The 23,864-nt window shown below is 47.9% G+C and overlaps 1 protein-coding gene across 1 annotated transcript in view; it reads left to right on the forward strand.

The window, feature by feature from the left end:
* LOC121274234 (caM kinase-like vesicle-associated protein) overlaps positions 1-23,579 on the forward strand; it is a 166,445-nt gene extending 142,866 nt beyond the window's left edge. The window contains exons 6-10 of the mRNA XM_041181431.1: positions 17,746-17,821; positions 19,263-19,399; positions 21,120-21,198; positions 22,297-22,384; positions 23,343-23,579. Coding sequence (XP_041037365.1) covers positions 17,746-17,821; positions 19,263-19,399; positions 21,120-21,198; positions 22,297-22,384; positions 23,343-23,579 — 617 coding nt within the window. The remainder of the gene's footprint in view (positions 1-17,745; positions 17,822-19,262; positions 19,400-21,119; positions 21,199-22,296; positions 22,385-23,342) is intronic.
* Positions 23,580-23,864: the final 285 nt, after the last annotated feature.

The following is a 23,864-nucleotide window of genomic DNA, read 5'->3' on the forward strand; positions in this document are numbered from 1 at the left end:
TCACGTACACACACATTCACATACACTCACGCACAGACACATTCAGATACACTCACGCACACACACACATTCACATACACTCACGCACACACACATTCACATACACTCACGCATACACATATTCACATACACTCATGCACACACGCATATTCATGTACACTCACGCACACACATTCACATACACTCATGCACACACACACACATTCACATACACTCACGCCCACACACACATTCACATACACTCACACACACACACACACACATTCACATACGCTCACGCACACACACACATTCACATACACTCACGCACACACACACAATCACATACACTCACGCACACACACACACATTCACATACACTCACGCACACACACACACATTCACATACACTCATGTACTCACACACATTCACACACACTCATGTACACACACACATTCACATACACTCACGCACCCATACACACATATTCACATACACTCACGCACACACATTCACATACACTCACGCACCCATACACACACATTCACATACACTCACGCGCACACACCCATTCACACACACTCACGCACACACACATATTCACTTACACATACACACGCACACATATTCACATACACTCACGCACACACACACATTCACATATACTCACGTACAGACACAAATTCACATATACTCACGCACCCATACACACACATTCACATACACTCACGTACACACACACATTCACATGTACTCACGTACACACACACATTCACATACACTCACACACACACACATATTCATATACACAACGCACACACACACATTCACATACACTCACGCACACACACATATTCATATACACAACGCACACACACATATTCACATACACTCACATACACACACACATTCACATACACTCATGCACACACACACATTCACATTCACTCCCGCACACACACACATTCACATACACTCACGTACATACACACATTCACATATACTCACGCACCCATACACACACATTCACATACACTCACGTGCACACACACATTCACATACACTCACGTACACACACACATTCACATACACTCACGCACACACACATTCACATACACTTACGCACCCATACACACAGATTCACATACACTCACGCGCACGCACGCATTCACATACACTCACGCACACACACATATTCACATACACACACACACAAACATATTCACATACACTCACGCACACACACACATTCACATACACTCACGCACACACACACACATTCACATACACTCATGCACACACACATTCACATACACTCACGCACACACACATTCACATACACTCACGCACACACACATTCAGATACACGCACGCAGACACACACATTCACCTACACTCACGCACACACACATTCACATACACACACATATTCACATACACTCACGCACACACACATATTCACATACACTTACGCACACACACATTCACATACACTCACGCACACACACATATTCACATTAACTCACGCACACACACACATTCACATACACTCACGCACACAAACACATATTCAAATTCACTTGCACACACACACATTCACATACACTCACGCACACACACACACATTCACATACACTCACGCACACACACACATATTCATATACACTCGCACACACACACATTCACATACACTCACGCACACACTCATTCACATACACTCACGCACACACAAGCATTCACATTCACTCACGCACACACACACATATTCATATACACTCACGCACACACACACATTCACATACACTCACGCACACACACACATTCACATACACGCACGCACACACACATTCACATACACTCACGCACACACACACACCCATTCACATACAATAACACACACACACATTCACATACACTCACGCACACACACACATATTCACATACACTCACGCACACACACAAATATTCATATACACTCACGCACTCACACACATATTCACATACACTCACGCACACACACATTCACATACTCTCACGCACAGACACATTCAGATACACTCACGCACACACACACATTCACATACACTCACGCACACACACATTCACATACACTCACGCATACACATATTCACATACACTCACGCACACACGCATATTCATGTACACTCACGCACACACACATTCACATACACTCACGCACACACACACACATTCACATACACTCACGCCCACACACACATTCACATACACTCACACACACACACACACATTCACATACGCTCACGCACACACACACATTCACATACACTCACGCACACACACACAATCACATACACTCACGCACACACACACACATTCACATACACTCACGCACACACACACACATTCACATACACTCGCACACACACACATCCACATACACTCACGCACACACACACATAGCCATATACACTCACGCACACACACACATTCACATGCACTCATGCACCCACACACATATTCACATACACTCACGCACACACACATTCACATACACTCACGCACACACACATATTCATATACACTCACGCACAGACACATTCTCATACACTCACGCACATGCACACATATTCACATACACTCACGTACACACACACATTCACATAAACTCACGCACAAACGCACACATTCACATACACTCACGCACACACACACATTCACACACACTCATGTACACACACACATTCACATACACTCACGCACCCATACACACATATTCACATACACTCACGCACACACACATTCACATACACTCACGCACCCATACACACACATTCACATACACTCACGCGCACACTCCCATTCACATACACTCACGCACACACACATATTCACATACACATACACACACACACATATTCAAATACAGTCACGCACACACACACATATATTCACATAGACTCACGCACACACACAAATATTCACATAGACTCACGCACACACATATTCACATACACTCACGCACACACACATTCACATACACTCACGCACCCATACACACACATTCACATCCACTCACGCGCACACACCCATTCACATACACTCACGCACACACACATATTCACATACACATACACACACACACATATTCACATACACTCACGCACACACACACATTCACATACACTCACGTACATACACAAATTCACATATACTCACGCACCCATACACACACAATCACATACACTCACGTACACACACACATTCACATGTACTTACGTACACACACACATTCACATACACTCACGCACACACACATTCATATACACACACACGCACACATATTCATATACACAACGCACACACACATTCACATACTCTCACGCACACACACATATTCATATACACAACGCACACACATATTCACATACACTCATGCACACACACACATATTCACATATACTCACATACACCCACACATTCACATACACTCACGCACACACACACACATTCACATACACTAACGCACACACACACATTAACATACACTCACGCACACACACACACATTCACATACACTCACGCACACACACATTCACATACACTCACGCACACACACACAATCACATACACTCACGCACACACACACACATTCACATACACTCACGCACACACACACACATTCACATTCACTCACGCACACACACATTCACATACACTCGCACACACACAAATCCACATACACTCACGCACACACACACATTCAAATGCACTCATGCACCCACACACATATTCACATACACTCACGCACACACACATTCACATACACATGCACACATACACACACATTCACATACACACACGCACACACACACATATATTCACACAGACTCACGCACACACACACATATTCACATAGACTCACGCACACACACATTCACATACACTCACACACACATGCACATACACTCATGCACACACACACATACACTCACGCACACACACATTCAGATACACTCACGCACACACACACATTCACATACACTCACGCACACACAGATATTCATATACACTCACGCACACACTCATTCACATACACTCACTTACACACACACACATTCACCTACACTCACGCACACAGACATATTCATATACATTCACGCACACACACATTCACACACACACACGCACATACACACATATTCACATACACTCACGTACACACACACATTCACATAAACTCACGCACAAACGCACACATTTACATACATTCACGCACACACACACATTCACATACACGCACGCACACACACATTCACACACACTCATGTGCACACACTCATTCACATACACTCACGTACATACACACATTCACATACACTCACGCACACACACATTCACATACACTTACGCACACAGACATATTCAAATACAATCACGCACACATGCACATTCACATACACTCACGCACACACACACATATTCACATTCACTCACGCACACACACATATTCATATACACTCACACACTCACACACATATTCATATACACTCACGCACACACAAACATTCAAATACACACACGCACACACTCATTCACATACACTAACGCACACACACACATTCACATATACTCATGCACACACACACATATTCACATACACTCACGCACACACACACATATTCACATACACTCACGCACACACACATTCACATACACTCACGCACAGACACATTCAGATACACTCACGCACACACACATTCACATACACTCACGCACGCACACATTCACATACACTCACGCATACACATATTCACATACACTCACGCACACACGCATATTCATGTACACTCACGCACACACATTCACATACACTCACGCACACACACACACATTCACATACACTCACGCCCACACACACATTCACATACACTCACACACACACACACATTCACATACGCTCACGCACACACACACATTCACATACACTCACGCACACACACACAATCACATACACTCACGCACACACACACACATTCACATACACTCACGCACACACACACACATTCACATACACTCATGTACTCACACACATTCACACACACTCATGTACACACACACATTCACATACACTCACGCACCCATACACACATATTCACATACACTCACGCACACACACATTCACATACACTCACGCACCCATACACACACATTCACATACACTCATGCGCACACGCCCATTCACATACACTCACACACACACACATACAAATACACTCACGCACACACACACATTCACACACACTCACGCACACACACATATTCACTTACACATACACACACACACATATTCACATACACTCACGCACACACACACATTCACATACACTCACGTACAGACACAAATTCACATATACTCACGCACCCATACACACACATTCACATACACTCACGTACACACACACATTCACATGTACTCACGTACACACACACATTCACATACACTCACACACACACACATATTCATATACACAATGCACACACACACATTCACATACACTCATGCACACACACATATTCATATACACAACGCGCACACACATATTCACATACACTCACATACACACACACATTCACATACACTCATGCACACACACACACATTCACATTCACTCACGCACACACACACATTCACATACACTCACGTACATACACACATTCACATATACTCACGCACCCATACACACACATTCACATACACTCACGCGCACACACCCACTCACATACACTCACGCACACACATATATTCACATACACATACACACACAAACATATTCACATACACTCACGTACACACACATATTCACATACACTCACGCACACACACATACATTCACATACACTCATGCACACACACATTCACATACACTCACGCACACACACATTCACATACACTCACGCACACACACATTCAGATACACGCACGCACACACACACATTCAGATACACTCACGCACACACACATTCACATACACACACATATTCACATACACTCACGCACACACACATATTCACATACACTTACGCACACACACATTCACATACACTCACGCACACACACACATATTCAAATTCACTTGCACACACACACATTCACATACACTCACGCACACACACACACATTCACATACACTCACGCACACACACACATATTCATATACACTCGCACACACACACATTCACATACACTCACGCACACACACATTCACATACACTCACGCACAAACAAACATTCACATTCACTCACACACACACACACATATTCATATACACTCACGCACACACACACATTCACAAAGACTCACGCACACACACATTCACATACACGCACACACACACACACACACACATTCACATACGCTCACGCACACACACACATTCACATACACTCACGCACACACACACAATCACATACACTCACGCACACACACACAATCACATACACTCACGCACACACACACACATTCACATACACTCACGCACACACACACACATTCACATACACTCGCACACACACACATCCACATACACTCACACACATACACACACATAGCCATATACACTCACGCACACACACACATTCACATGCACTCATGCACCCACACACATATTCACATACACTCACGCACACACACATTCACATACACTCACGCACACACACATTCACATACACACGCACACATACACACACATTCACATACACACACGCACACACACACATATATTCACACAGACTCACGCACACACACACATATTCACATAGACTCACACACACACACATTCACATACACTCACACACACATACACATACACTCATGCACACACACACATACACTCATGCACACACACACATTCAAATCCACTCACGCACACACACATTCACATACACTCATGCACACACACATTCACATACACTCACGCACACACACATATTCATATACACTCACGCACACACACATTCACATACACTTACGCACACACACACACATTCACATACACTCACGCACACACACATATTCATATACACTCACGCACAGACACATTCTCATACACTCACGCACATGCACACATATTCACATACACTCACGTATACACACATATTCACGTTAACTCACGCACACACACACATTCACATACACTCACGCACACACACACATATTCATATTCACTTGCACACACACACATTCACATACACTCACGCACACACACACACATTCACATACCTCACGTACACACACACATATTCATATACACTCGCACACACACACATTCACATACACTCACGCACACACACATTCACATACACTCACGCACAAACAAACATTCACATTCACTCACGCACACACACACATATTCACATACACTCACGCACACACACAAATATTCATATACACTCACGCACTCACACACACATTCACATACACTCACGCACACACACATTCAGATACACGCACGCACACACACACATTCAGATACACTCACGCACACACACATTCACATACACACACATATTCACATACACTCACGCACACACACATATTCACATACACTTACGCACACACACATTCACATACACTCACGCACACACACACATATTCAAATTCACTTGCACACACACACATTCACATACACTCACGCACACACACACACATTCACATACACTCACGCACACACACACATATTCATATACACTCGCACACACACACATTCACATACACTCACGCACACACACATTCACATACACTCACGCACAAACAAACATTCACATTCACTCACGCACACACACACATATTCATATACACTCACGCACACACACACATTCACAAAGACTCACGCACACACACACATTCACATACACGCACGCACACAAACATTCACATACACTCACGCACACACACACATATTCACTTACAATAACACACACACATTCACATACACTCACGCACACACACACATATTCACATACACTCACGCACACACACAAATATTCATATACACTCACGCACTCACACACATATTCACATACACTCACGCACACACACATTCACATACTCTCACGCACACACACACATTCACATACACTCACGCACACACACACATATTCACATACACTCACGCACACACACAAATATTCATATACACTCACGCACTCACACACATATTCACATACACTCACGCACACACACATTCACATACACTCACGCACAGACACATTCAGATACACTCACGCACACACACACATTCACATACACTCACGCACACACACATTCACATACACTCACGCATACACATATTCACATACACTCACGCACACACGCATATTCATGTACACTCACGCACACACACACATTCACACACACTCACGCACACACACACCCATTCACATACCTTCACGCCCACACACACATTCACATACACTCACACACACACACACATTCACATACTCTCACGCACACACACACATTCACATACACTCACGCACACACACACACATTCACATACACTCACGCACACACACACATATTCACATACACTCGCACACACACACATCCACATACACTCACGCACACACACACATTCACATACACTCACACATACACACACACACATTCACATACGCTCACGCACACACACACATTCACATACACTCACGCACACACACACAATCACATACACTCACGCACACACACACACATTCACATACACTCACGCACACACACACACATTCACATACACTCGCACACACACACATCCACATACACTCACGCACACACACACATAGCCATATACACTCACGCACACACACACATTCACATGCACTCATGCACCCACACACATATTCACATACACTCACGCACACACACATTCACATACACTCACGCACACACACATTCACATACACACGCACACATACACACACATTCACATACACACACGCACACACACATATATTCACATAGACTCACGCACACACACAAATATTCACATAGACTCACGCACACACATATTCACATACACTCACGCACACACACATTCACATACACTCACGCACCCATACACACACATTCACATCCACTCACGCGCACACACCCATTCACATAAACTCACGCACATACACATATTCACATACACATACACACACACATATTCACATACACTCACGCACACACAAACATTCACATACACTCACGCACACACACATTCACATAAACTCACACACACACATATTCATATACACAACGCACACACACATTCACATACACTCACGCACACACACATATTCATATACACAACGCACACACATATTCACATACACTCATGCACACACACACATATTCACATATAATCACATACACACACACATTCACATACACTCACGCACACACACACACATTCACATACACTCACGCACACACACACATATTCACATACACTCACGCACACACACATTTTCACAGAAACTCATGCACACACACATATTCACATACACTCACGCACACACACATTCACATACACTCACGCACAAACACATATTCACATACATTCACGCACACACACACATTCACATACACTCACGCACACACACACATATTCACATTCACTCGTACACACACACATATTCACATACACTCACGCACACACACACATATTCAAATACACTCGCACACACATACATTCACATACACTCACGCACACACACATTCAGATACACTCACGCACACACACACATTCACATACAATCACGCACACACACATTCACATACACTCACGCATACATATATTCACATACACTCACGCACACACACACACATTCACATACACTGACGCACACACACACACATTCACATACACTCACGCACACACACACATTCACATACACTCACGCACACACACACATATATTCACACAGACTCACGCACACACACACATATTCACATAGACTCACGCACACACACATTCACATACACTCACACACACATACACATACACTCATGCACACACACACATACACTCATGCACACACACACATTCAAATCCACTCACGCACACACACATTCAGATACACTCACGCACACACACACATTCACATACACTCATGCACACACACATTCACATACACTCACGCACACACAGATATTCAGATACACTCACGCACACACTCATTCACATACACTCACGCACACACACACACATTCACATACACTCAAGCACACAGACATATTCATATACATTCACGCACAGACACATTCACATACACTCACGCACATACACACATATTCACATACACTCACGCACACACACATATTCACATACACTCGCACACACACACATCCACATACACTCACGCACACACACATATTCACATACACTCGCACACACACACATCCATATACACTCACGCACACACACACACATTCACATACACTCACGCACACACACACACATTCACATTCACTCACGCACACACACACACACATTCACATACACTCACGCACACACACACACATTCACATACACTCACGCACACACACACACATTCACATTCACTCACGCACACACACATCCACATACACTCACGCACACACACACATAGCCAAATACACTCACGCACACACACACATTCACATGCACTCATGCACCCACACACATATTCACATACACTCACGCACACACACATTCACATACACTCACGCACACACACATTCACGTACACACGCACACATACACACACATTCACATACACACATGCACACACACACATATATTCAGATAGACTCACGCACACACACAAATATTCACATAGACTCACGCACACACATATTCACATACACTCACGCACACACACATTCACATACACTCACGCACCCATACACACACATTCACATCCACTCACGCGCACACACCCATTCACATAAACTCACGCACATACACATATTCACATACACATACACACACACATATTCACATACACTCACGCACACACAAACATTCACATACACTCACGTACATACACAAATTCACATATACTCACGTACACACACACATTCACATAAACTCACACACACACATATTCATATACACAACGCACACACACATTCACATACACTCACGCACACACACATATTCATATACACAACGCACACACATATTCACATACACTCATGCACACACACACATATTCACATATAATCACATACACACACACATTCACATACACTCACGCACACACACACACATTCACATACACTCACGCACACACACACATTCACATACACTCACGCACACACACACATTCACATACACTCACGCACACACACACACATTCACATACACTCACGCACACACACACATTCACATTCACTCACGCACACACACATTCACATACACTCGCACACACACACATCCACATACACTCACGCACACACACACATAGCCATATACACTCACGCACACACACACATTCAAATGCACTCATGCACCCACACACATATTCACATACACTCACGCACACACACATTCACATACACACGCACACATACACACACATTCACATACACACACACGCACACACACACATATATTCACACAGACTCACGCACACACACACATATTCACATAGACTCACGCACACACACATTCACATACACTCACACACACATACACATACACTCATGCACACACACACATACACTCATGCACACACACACATTCAAATCCACTCACGCACACACACATTCAGATACACTCACGCACACACACACATTCACATACACTCATGCACACACACATTCACATACACTCACGCACACACAGATATTCATATACACTCACGCACACACTCATTCACATACACTCACGCACACACACACACATTCACATACACTCACGCACACAGACATATTCATATACATTCACGCATAGACACATTCACATGCACTCACGCACATACACACATATTCACATACACTCACGTACACACACACATTCACATAAACTCACGCACAAACGCACACATTCACATACACTCACGCACACACACACATTCACATACACGCACGCACACACACACATTCACATACACTCACGCACACACACACATTCACATACACGCACACACACACACACATTCACACACACTCATGTACACACACACATTCACATACACTAACGCACCCATACACACACATTCACATACACTGACGCGCACACACCCATTCACACACACTCACGTACATACACACATTCACATACACTCACGCACACACACATTCACATACACTCACGCACACACACATTCACATACACTGACGCACACACACACACATTCACATACACTCACGCACACACACATTCACATACACTCACGCACACACACATTCAGATACACTCACGCACACACACACATTCACATTCACTCACGCACACACACATATTCATATACACTCACACACACACACACATATTCATATACACTCACACGCACACACAAACATTCAAATACACTCACGCACACACACATTCACATACAGTAACGCACACACACACATTCACATACACTCATGCACACACACACATATTCACATACACTCACGCACACACACACATATTCACATACATTCACGCACACACACATACACATACACTCACACACACACACACACACACATTCACATACACTCACGCACACACACACATTCACATACACTCACGCACACACACATTCACATACACTCACGCACAAACACACATATTCACATACACTCACGCACACACACACATATTCACATACACTCACGCACACACACATTCACATACACTCACGCACACACACACATATTCACATACACTCACGCACACACACACATATTCATATACACTCACGCACTCACACACATATTCACATACACTCACGCACACACACATTCACATACACTCACGCACATACACATTCACATACACTCACGCATACACATATTCACATACACTCACGCACACACGCATATTCATGTACACTCACGCACACACACACATTCACATACACTCACGCACACACACACACATTCTCATACACTCACGCACACACACATTCACATACACTCACGCACACACACACACATTCACATACACTCACGCACACACACACATTCACATACACTCATGCACACACACACATTCACATACACTCACGCACACACACACACATTCACATTCACTCACGCACACACACATTCACATACACTCGCACACACACACATCCACATACACTCACGCACACACACACATAGCCATATACACTCACGCACACACACACATTCACATGCACTCAAGCACCCACACACATATTCACATGCACTCACGCACACACACATTCTCATACACTCACGCACACACACACATATATTCACATAGACTCACGCACACACTCACATATTCACATAGACTCACGCACACACACATTCACATACACTCACACACACATACACTCAAGCACACACACACATTCAAATCCACTCACGCACACACACATTCAGATACACTCACGCACACACACACATTCACATACACTCATGCACACACATATTCACATACACTCACGCACACACACACATATTCATATACACTCACGCACTCACACTCATATTCACATACACTCACGCACACACACATTCACATACACTCACACACACACACACATTCACATACACTCACGCATACACATATTCACATACACTCACGCACACACGCATATTCATGTACACTCACGCACACACACACATTCACATACACTCACGCACACACACACACATTCTCATACACTCATGCACACACACATTCACATACACTCACGCACACACACACACATTCACATACACTGACGCACACACACACACATTCTCATACACTCACGCACACACACATTCACATACACTCACGCACACACACACATATTCACATACACTGACGCACACACACACACACATTCACATACACTCACGCACACACACATTCACATACACTCACGCACACACACATTCAGATACACTCACGCACACACACACATTCACATACACTCACGCACACACACATACTCACATACACTCACGCACACGCACATTCACATACACTCACGCACACACACATATTCATATACACTCAAGCACACACACATTCACATACACTCACGCACACACACACATATTCACATACACTCACGCACACACACATTCACATACACTCACGCACACACACATACATATACACTCACGCACACACAAATTCACATACACTCACGCACACACACACATTCACATGCACTCACGCACACTCACATTCACATACACTCACGCACACATACACACACATTCACATACACTCACACACACACACATATTCACATACATACACACACACACACACATATTCACATACACTCACGCACACGCACACATTCACATACACTCACGCGCACACACATTCACATACACTCACGCACACACACATTCAGATACACTCACGCACACACCCATTCACATACACTCACGCACACACACATATTCACATACACACACATATTCACATACACTCACGCACACACACATATTCACATACACTCACGCACACACACATTCACATACACTCACACACACACATTCAGATACACTCACGCACACACACATTCACATACACTCACGCACACACACATTCAGATACACTCACACACATATACATTCACATACACTCACGCACACACACACATTCACATACACTCATGCACACACACACACATTCACATACACTCACGCACACACACACACGTTCACATACACTCACGCACACACACACACATTCACATACACTCACGCACACACACACACATTCACATACAATCATGCACACACACATTCACATACACTCACGCACACACACATTCACATACACTCACGCACACGCACATTCACGTACACTCACGCACACACACATTCAGATACACTCATGCACACACACGCATTCACATACACTCACGCACTCACACATATTAATATACACTCACGCACGCACACATTCACATACACTCACGCACACACACATTCACATACACTCACGCACACACACATATTCATATACACTCACGCACACACACATTCACACACACTCACGCACACACACATATTCACATAAACTCACGCACACACACACATATTCACATACAGTCACGCACACACACACATTCACATACACTCACGCACACACACACATTCACATACACTCACGCACACACACACATTCACATACACTCACGCACACACACACATTCACATACACTCACGCACACACACATTCACATACACTCACGCACACGCACATTCACATACACTCACGCACACGCACATTCACGTACACTCACGCACACACACATTCAGATACACTCACACACACAGACACATTCACATACACTCACGCACACACACATATTCATATACACTCACGCACACACACATTCACATACACTCACGCACACACACATATATTCACATACACTCACGCACACACACATTCACATACACTCACGCACACACACATATTCATATACACTCACGCACACACACATTCACATACACTCACGCACACACACACATATTCACATAAACTCACGCACACACACACATATTCACATACAGTCATGCACCCACACACATATTCACATACACTCACTCACACACTTTCACATACACTCGCACACACACATTCACATACACTCACACACACACACACATTCACATACACTCATGCACGCACACACACATTCACATACACTCACGCACACACACATATTCACCTACACTCACGCACATACACACATTCACATACACTCACACACACACACATATTCACATAAACTCACGCACACACACACATATTCACATATACTCACGCACACACACATTCACATACACTCACGCACACACACATTCACATACACTCACGCACACACACACATTCACGTACACTCATGCACACACACATTCACATACACTCACGCACACACACACACACTAATTCACATACACTCACGCACACACACATATTCACCTACACTCACGCACATACACACATTCACATATACTCACACACACACACATATTCACATACACTCACGCACACACACACATATTCACATATACTCACGCACACACACATTCACATACACTCACGCACACACACAATCACATACACTCACGCACACACACACACATTCACATACACTCATGCACACACACACATTCAGATACACTCACTCACGCACACACATTCACATACACTCGCACACACACACATTGACATACACTCATGCACACACACACATTCACATACTCCCACGCACACACACATTCACATACACTCACGCACACACACACATTCAACTACACTCACGCACACACACATATTCACCTACACTCACGCACATACACACATTCACATACACTCACAGACACACACATTCACATACACGCACACACACACACATTCTGATACACTCACGCACACACATTCACATACACTCGCAAACACACACATTCACATACACTCACACACACACACATATTCACCTACACTCACGCACATACACACTTTCACATACAGTCACATACATACACATTCACATGCACTCACGCATGCACACACATATTCACCTACACTCACGCACATACACACATTCACATACACTCACATACACACACATTCACATACACTCACGCACACACACACACATTCACCTACACTCACGCCCACTCACACATTCACATACACTCACGCACACACACATTCACAAAGACACATAGACACACACACATTCACAAAGGCACACAGTCACACATTCACAAAGACACACACAGACACACACACACATTCACAAAGACACACACACACACACACACATTCACAAAGGCACACACACCCACACACACACATTTACAAAAACACATACACACACACACACACACACGTTTACAAAGACACACACACACACAGACACATTCACAAAGACACACACACACACATTCACAAAGGCACACAGACACACACACACACACACACACACATACATTCACAAAGACACACACAGACACACATGCACACACACAGTCACAAAGACACTCACAGACACACACAATCACACAGGCACACACAACACTGATGTACATTCAGACACACACACACACACACACACACATTCAGTCAGACAGACACACAGTCAGGCAGACACACAATCAGGCAGACACACAGTCAGGCAGACACACAGTCAGACAGACACACACAGTGGTCTTGCTAGCTACTCTCACCATTGGGTGGCTGGGAATGTGCGATTTGGACCTCAATGCTGCCTGGACTGCTGAAGGCTGGGGAGGGGTGAGGGGGTGGGTTCGGTGGTCACACGGGAGTTAAACTAAGGTGGAGTGGAGGTGGAGAATGGGGTGGGGTAGGGAGGCGAGGTCAGCTCCTTATCAGTGACCCCCGCCGGACCGCAAACCAGGGTCAGCTTTGGGGCTGGGGTGCCGCATGCACGTGTAATATAGGGAGGGGGGGGGGGGCGTTTGTCTGAGACGGTGGGGGCGGTTGTGGGGGAGGAAGACCCTCCGGGTAGCAGTCACTCCCCAGCACGACTGATCAGCTAACCCAGCCGGCTAACGTTCTCCCTGTCTGTCTGTCTGTCTGTCTTGCAGCTCCCGAAGTGGTGGCCCGTCACAAATACGGACGGCCCGTTGACTGCTGGGCCGTGGGAGTCATCATGTACATCCTGTGAGTAACGCCCTCACCCCCCACCCACCCGCACCCCCCCCCTCCCAAAGGCAGACCGAGGGGTTTTACAACCCCAGTCCCGCCCTGAACCTCTCTTTCCCCCTCGCTGACCCCCCCACGAGAGAGCCCAGGGTACAGGAGATCCCATCAGCGCCACCCTCCACCGACCCCTCCTCACCCGTCGACTCGGAGGGATATTCGACTACAGAGGCATCGCGGCAAAGAAGAATCAAACACAGCCCCTCCCCGAGCTCGGAGCAAGAGTAGGCCATTCAGCCCCTCAGGACCACTGCACCAATTAACAAGGTCATGGGTGATCTGACAGTAACCTCAAATCGGCATCCCACCTACCCCCGGATAACCGATCGCTAACCCCACCCCCCCCACCTCCCCACTTACCAAGAATCTATCTCACTCAGCCTTAAAAATACTCAAAGACTCTGCTTCCACCACCTTTGGAGGAAGAGAGTTCCAAAGACTCACAAACCTCGCAGAATAAATTTCTCCTCATCTCTGTCTTAAATAGGTGACCCCTTGTTTTTTAGTCAGTGACCCCCCTAGTTCTAGATTCTCCCACAAGAGGAAACATTCTCTCCACATCCACCTTGTCAAGTCCCCTCAGGGTCTTAAAGGTTTCAATCGAGTTGCCTCTCACTCTTCTAAACTCCAGCAGATACAAGTCTAACCTGTCCGACCTTCCCTCATTAGACAACCCTCCCATTCCAGGTCTAGTGAACCTTCTCTGAACTTCTTCCAACACATTTACATCCTTCCTTAAATAAGGTGACCAACACTGGACAGAGTCCTCCACATGTGGTCTCACCAGCGCCCTGTACAACTGAAGCATAACCTCCCTACTTTTGTGTTCCTTCAAGTGGAGTCATTGGACAGTGATCACTGAAGCCTGACTGAACTGACTCTTTAGCAGTGCGGCACTCCCTCAGCACTGACCCTCCGACAGCGCGGCACTCCCTCAGCACTGACCCTCTGACAGCGCGTCGCTCCCTCGGCACTGACCCTCCGACAGTGCAGTGCTCCCTCAGCACTGACCCTCTGACAGTGCAGCGCTCCCTCAGCACTGACCCTCCAACAGTGCGGCACTCCCTCAGCACTGACCCTCCCACAGTGCGGCGCTCCCTCAGCGCTGACCCTCCGACAGTGCAGTGCTCCCTCAGCACTGACCCTCCGACAGTGCGGCTCTCCCTCAGCACTGACCCTCCGACAGTGCGGGGCCCCCTCAGCACTGACCCTCCGACAGTGCGGCGCTCCCTCAGCACTGACCCTCCGACAGTGCGGCACTCCCTCAGCGCTGACCCTCCGACAGTGCGGCACTCCCTCAGCGCTGACCCTCCGACAGTGCGGTGCTGACACTGTGCATTCTGAGGTGTGACTGAAAGCGAGGAAGTTAACGGACTAAGTGCACCCCGCTGCTGTTTTCCAGCCTCTCCGGGAATCCTCCCTTCTACGATGAGTCTGAAGACGAGGACAACGAGAGTCACAACCGTGCAATATTCCGCAAGATCCTAGCGGGAGAGGTTGAGTTTGAGGAACCGTACTGGGTGGACATCTCGGGGGCAGGTGAGACAGGGATTTGCTGGTCGGGTGGCCAAGCGAGAGGGGCTATCTCCAAGGCAAGGAGCCCACCACGGACGGCTGGGATAGAGGAGGGTCTCAATCCAGGAGGAGGAGATCCTTCACGGTGGGAGGGGCTCCTTCATTATGGGCGGGGCTTCTTCATTATGGGAGGGGCCTGTTCATTTGTGAGCGGTCTAATGCATTAGGGGAGGTGCTTATCCTAGTAGTGGTTGGTGGGGGGGGGGCTTATCCATTGTAGGAAGAGCCTCTTCATTGTGTGAGGAGCCTTTTGATTGTGGGAGGGGCTTGTTCATTTGTGGGAGGGGCTTATCCGTTTACAGGAGGGGCTTATTCATATGCGGGGGGGGGCTTATTCATTTGTGGGAGGGGCTTATTCACTTGCAGGCGGGGTTTGTTCATTTAAGGGAGGGGCTTATCTGTTTACGGGAGGGGCTTATTCATTTACAGGAGGGGCTTATTCATTTGTGGGAGGGGCTTATTCACTTGCAGGCGGGGCTTGTTCATTTAAGGGAGGGGCTTATCCATTTACGGGGGGGGCTTATTCATTTACAGGAGGGGCTTATTCATTTGTGGGAGGGGCTTATCCGTTTACAGGAGGGGCTTATTCATTTACAGGAGGGGCTTATTCATTTGTGGGAGGGGCTTACTCACTTCCAGGAGGGGCTTGTTCATTTGAGGGTGGGGCTTATCCGTTTACGGGTGGGGCTTATTCATTTGTGGGTGGGGCTTATTCACTTCCAGGAGGGGCTTGTTCATTTAAGGGAGGGGCTTATGCATTTATGGGATGGGCTTATTCATTTATGGGATGGGCTTATTCATTTGTGGGAAGGGTTTATTAATTTGTGGGGGGTGCTTATTTATATGCAGGAGGGGCTGATTCAGTTGTGGGAGGGGCTGATTGATTGCAATGGGTCTAATCACGGTGGGAGGAGGTTATTCATTCTGGGTGGGGCTGACCCATTTGTGGGAGGGGCTTATTCATTGTAGGAGGGGCCTTTTCACTGTAGGAGGGGCCTATTCATTGTAGGAGGGGCCTATTCACTGTAGGAGGGGCCTATTCATTGTAGGAGGGGCCTATTCACTGTAGATGGGGCCTATTCACTGCAGGAGGGGCCTATTCATTGTAGGAGGGGCCTATTTACTGCAGGAGGGGTCTATTCACTGTAGGAGGGGCCTTTGCACTGCAGGAGGGGTCTATTCACTGTAGGAGGGGCCTTTGCACTGCAGGAGGGGCCTATTCACTGTAGGAGGGGCCTATTCATTGTAGGAGGGGGCCTATTCACTGTAGGAGGGGCCTATTCACGGCAGGAGGGGCCTATTCATTGTAGGGGGGGCCTATTCACTGTAGGAGGGGCCTATTCACTGTAGGAAAGGCCTATACACTGTAGGAGGGGCCTATTCATTGTAGGAGGGGCCTATTCATTGGGGCGGGGTTTATTCTATCAGAGGTGTGGCCTGATCATTGGGGGTGTGGTCTACACTTGGAGGCGAGGTTTGTTCCTTCAGGGTGAGGCGATCCCTGACGGTGTGATTTAAAAGGGGAGGTTCATTTAAAGGGGCAGTTAGATCATTTCTGTCCCCCCGACCCACTCTTTGATCGTCTCCCTCCCTCCGTGCCCCCCCACACGTTCCTGACATTTTCCGGCCGGGATTCCCAGATTCCGGGCCTGACCTCCTCCTCTCTCCCTGTTCTAACTTTCAGCCAAGGACCTGGTGTGTCGGCTGCTGGAGGTCGATCAGGAGCAGAGAGTCACAGCCTCGGAGGCTCTGGCTCACAACTGGTGAGTGAGTGACCCAGCCTGGGCATGCGACCGGGAGGGGGGTGGGAGGGGAAGCATGCGCGGGCGCGCACACAGCACAGCAAGATCCCAGCCTCCGGAGTCAGTGGAGGGGGGGGGGGGGGCGTTCGAAGCCCTGAGTATTGGCCCAGGATAGGCTGCCAGGTTGGGGCAGGGCCTGAGGTGCTGCCTTCCTTTGTTGAATATCTCGGGGAGGTGGGTGGGTGGGAGCGACACACGGCAGGAAGCCAGCGATGCCCCCATATCCTAGTCCAAGGGTGGGGGGGAGGGGAAGGGGGGGGGCTTGGAGGGGGGGAGGGGGTGGAGACCAGGGCCAGAGGTGCTGCCTTCCTTTGTCGAATATCTCGGGAGGGGTGGGAGGGTGCGAGCGACACATGGCAGAAAGCCAGCGATGCCCCCATAGCCTAGTTCAAGGTGGGGGGGGAGGGGAAGGGGGGGGGGGGGGGGGGGGGGGGGGGGGGTTGGAGACCAGGGCCAGAGGTGCTGCCTTCCTTTGTCGAATATCTCGGGGGGGGTGGGAGGGTGGGAGCAACACACAGCAGGAAGCCAGAGATGCCCCCATACTCTAGTCCAGGTGGGGGGGGGGGGGGGGGGGGGGCGGTGGGGGGAGGGTGTGTGGAAGGCGGGGGGGCTTGGAGGTTGGGGGCCAGGGCCAGAGGTGCTGCCTTCCTTTGTCGAATATCTTGGGGGTGGGAGGGGAACGACACAGGGAAGGAAGACAGCGATGCCCCCATACCCCAGTCCGGGGGGGGGGGCAGGGAAGGGGAGGCATGGGTGGGGCAGGGAGGCCAGGGCCAGAGGTGCTGCCTTCCTTTGTCGAATATCTTGGGGGTGGGAGGGGAACGACACGGGGAAGGAAGACAGCGACGCCCCCATACCCCAGTCCGGGGGACCAGGGTCCTGGAAAGGGAGGACGATGAATCTGACCAGAGAGATTGGAAGGGGGGGGGTGGGTGGTGGTGGGGGAGGGAGGGAGTGCCGCTAACTCCCTGAGCTGACCCCGTGGGGACCCTAGGGCAGGGGGTATATGTGGACCGAGGCGCTGCCTGGGGACTGAGCCGCTTGCTTTGCCCCTGTCAGGATCTCTGGAAATGCCGCCCTGGAGAAGGACCTGAAGCTCGGAGTCTGTGCCCAGATGGAGAAAAACTTCGCCAAGGCAAAGTGGAAGGTGCGGAGGGGGAGGGGTGGAGGGGGAGGAGTGGGGTGGTGGGGGGGGTGGGGGGAGCGGTGGGGGAAGAAATACATTGAAATCATCAATCCAAGCCCCCCCCCCCCCATGTTGATAGCTAGACTGGTTTCAGCTCTCGCTGAGTCTGGTGGGAATCGGGTGTGATGCCTCATGTGGTCGAATAGCCGATCGGCGCTCACCATCCAGGCAACGAGGACTGGAGCCCCTGTGGCTTCGTTCGACTTACTGGAGAGACATGCGGGGTCTAGCGGGGGGGTTGGGGTGGTCAGGGGGTCGAGGTACCGGCTGCTGGTAGCACGGTTTCGGTACTGAGGTCCATCTGGACGGTCGAGGCTGTGCCTCCTGCGTGGATGTGAAGGGGTTAACATGGGTGGGGAGGGAGGGCCCCGGGAACACACTGGGCCCCTGCTACCACCCGCTGGTGGGCCAATGTTACAGCAGCTCTAGTCAGAGAGAGACAGAGAGGGAGGGCCAGGGCCAGAGGTGCTGCCTTCCTTTGTCGAATATCTTGGGGGTGGGAGGGGAACGACACAGGGAAGGAAGACAGCGATGCCCCCATACCCCAGTCCGGGGGGGGGTGCAGGGAAGGGGAGGCATGGGTGGGGCAGGGAGGCCAGGGCCAGAGGTGCTGCCTTCCTTTGTCGAATATCTTGGAGGTGGGAGGGGAACGACACGGGGAAGGAAGACAGCGACGCTGTCTGTATCTATCCCCGTGCTGTACCTGCCCTGGGAGTGTTTGATGGGGACGGTGTAGAGGCAGCTTTACTCTGTATCTAACCCCGTGCTGTACCTGTCCTGGGAGTGTTTGATGGGGACGGTGTAGAGGGAGATTTACTCTGTATCTAACCCCGTGCTGTACCTGTCCTGGGAGTGTTTGATGGGGACGGTGTAGAGGGAGATTTACTCTGTATCTAACCCCGTGCTGTCCCTGTTATAGAAAGCTATCCGTGCTACCGCGCTAATGCATCGTCTCCGGACTACAGAACCACGCACATTGCAATGCACCAGCTCGTCTCCCCAACCTGCAGAGAAGATTCTCGGGAGCAGAGACGGGACCTCCAGTGTGGGGGAGACCCCTCTCCCTCACATACTGACTGAAGATTCAACAGATCATCAGGCAAACGGAGACTCCAGTCAGAGTCAAGGCTTGACATTGCAGAGTAGTAAGGAATAGTGGGAGAGGGAGAGAGAGAGAGAGAGAGAGAGAGAAAGAGAGGAAGACAGACAGAAAGAGAGAGAGAGAGAGACAGACAGACAGACAGACAGGGAGAGAGCGAGAGACAGACAGGGAGAGAGAGAGAGAGACAGGGAGAGAGAGAGAGAGAGACAGGGAGAGAGAGAGACAGAGAGAGAGAGAGACAGAGAGACAGACAGAGAGACACACAGGGAGAGACAGAGAGAGAGGGACAGCCAGAGAGAGAGAGAGACAGGGAGAGGGAGAGAGACACACTGAGAGAGA

This window comes from Carcharodon carcharias, assembly GCF_017639515.1.
Source record: "Carcharodon carcharias isolate sCarCar2 chromosome 35 unlocalized genomic scaffold, sCarCar2.pri SUPER_35_unloc_4, whole genome shotgun sequence".
Taxonomy (NCBI): domain Eukaryota; kingdom Metazoa; phylum Chordata; class Chondrichthyes; order Lamniformes; family Lamnidae; genus Carcharodon; species Carcharodon carcharias.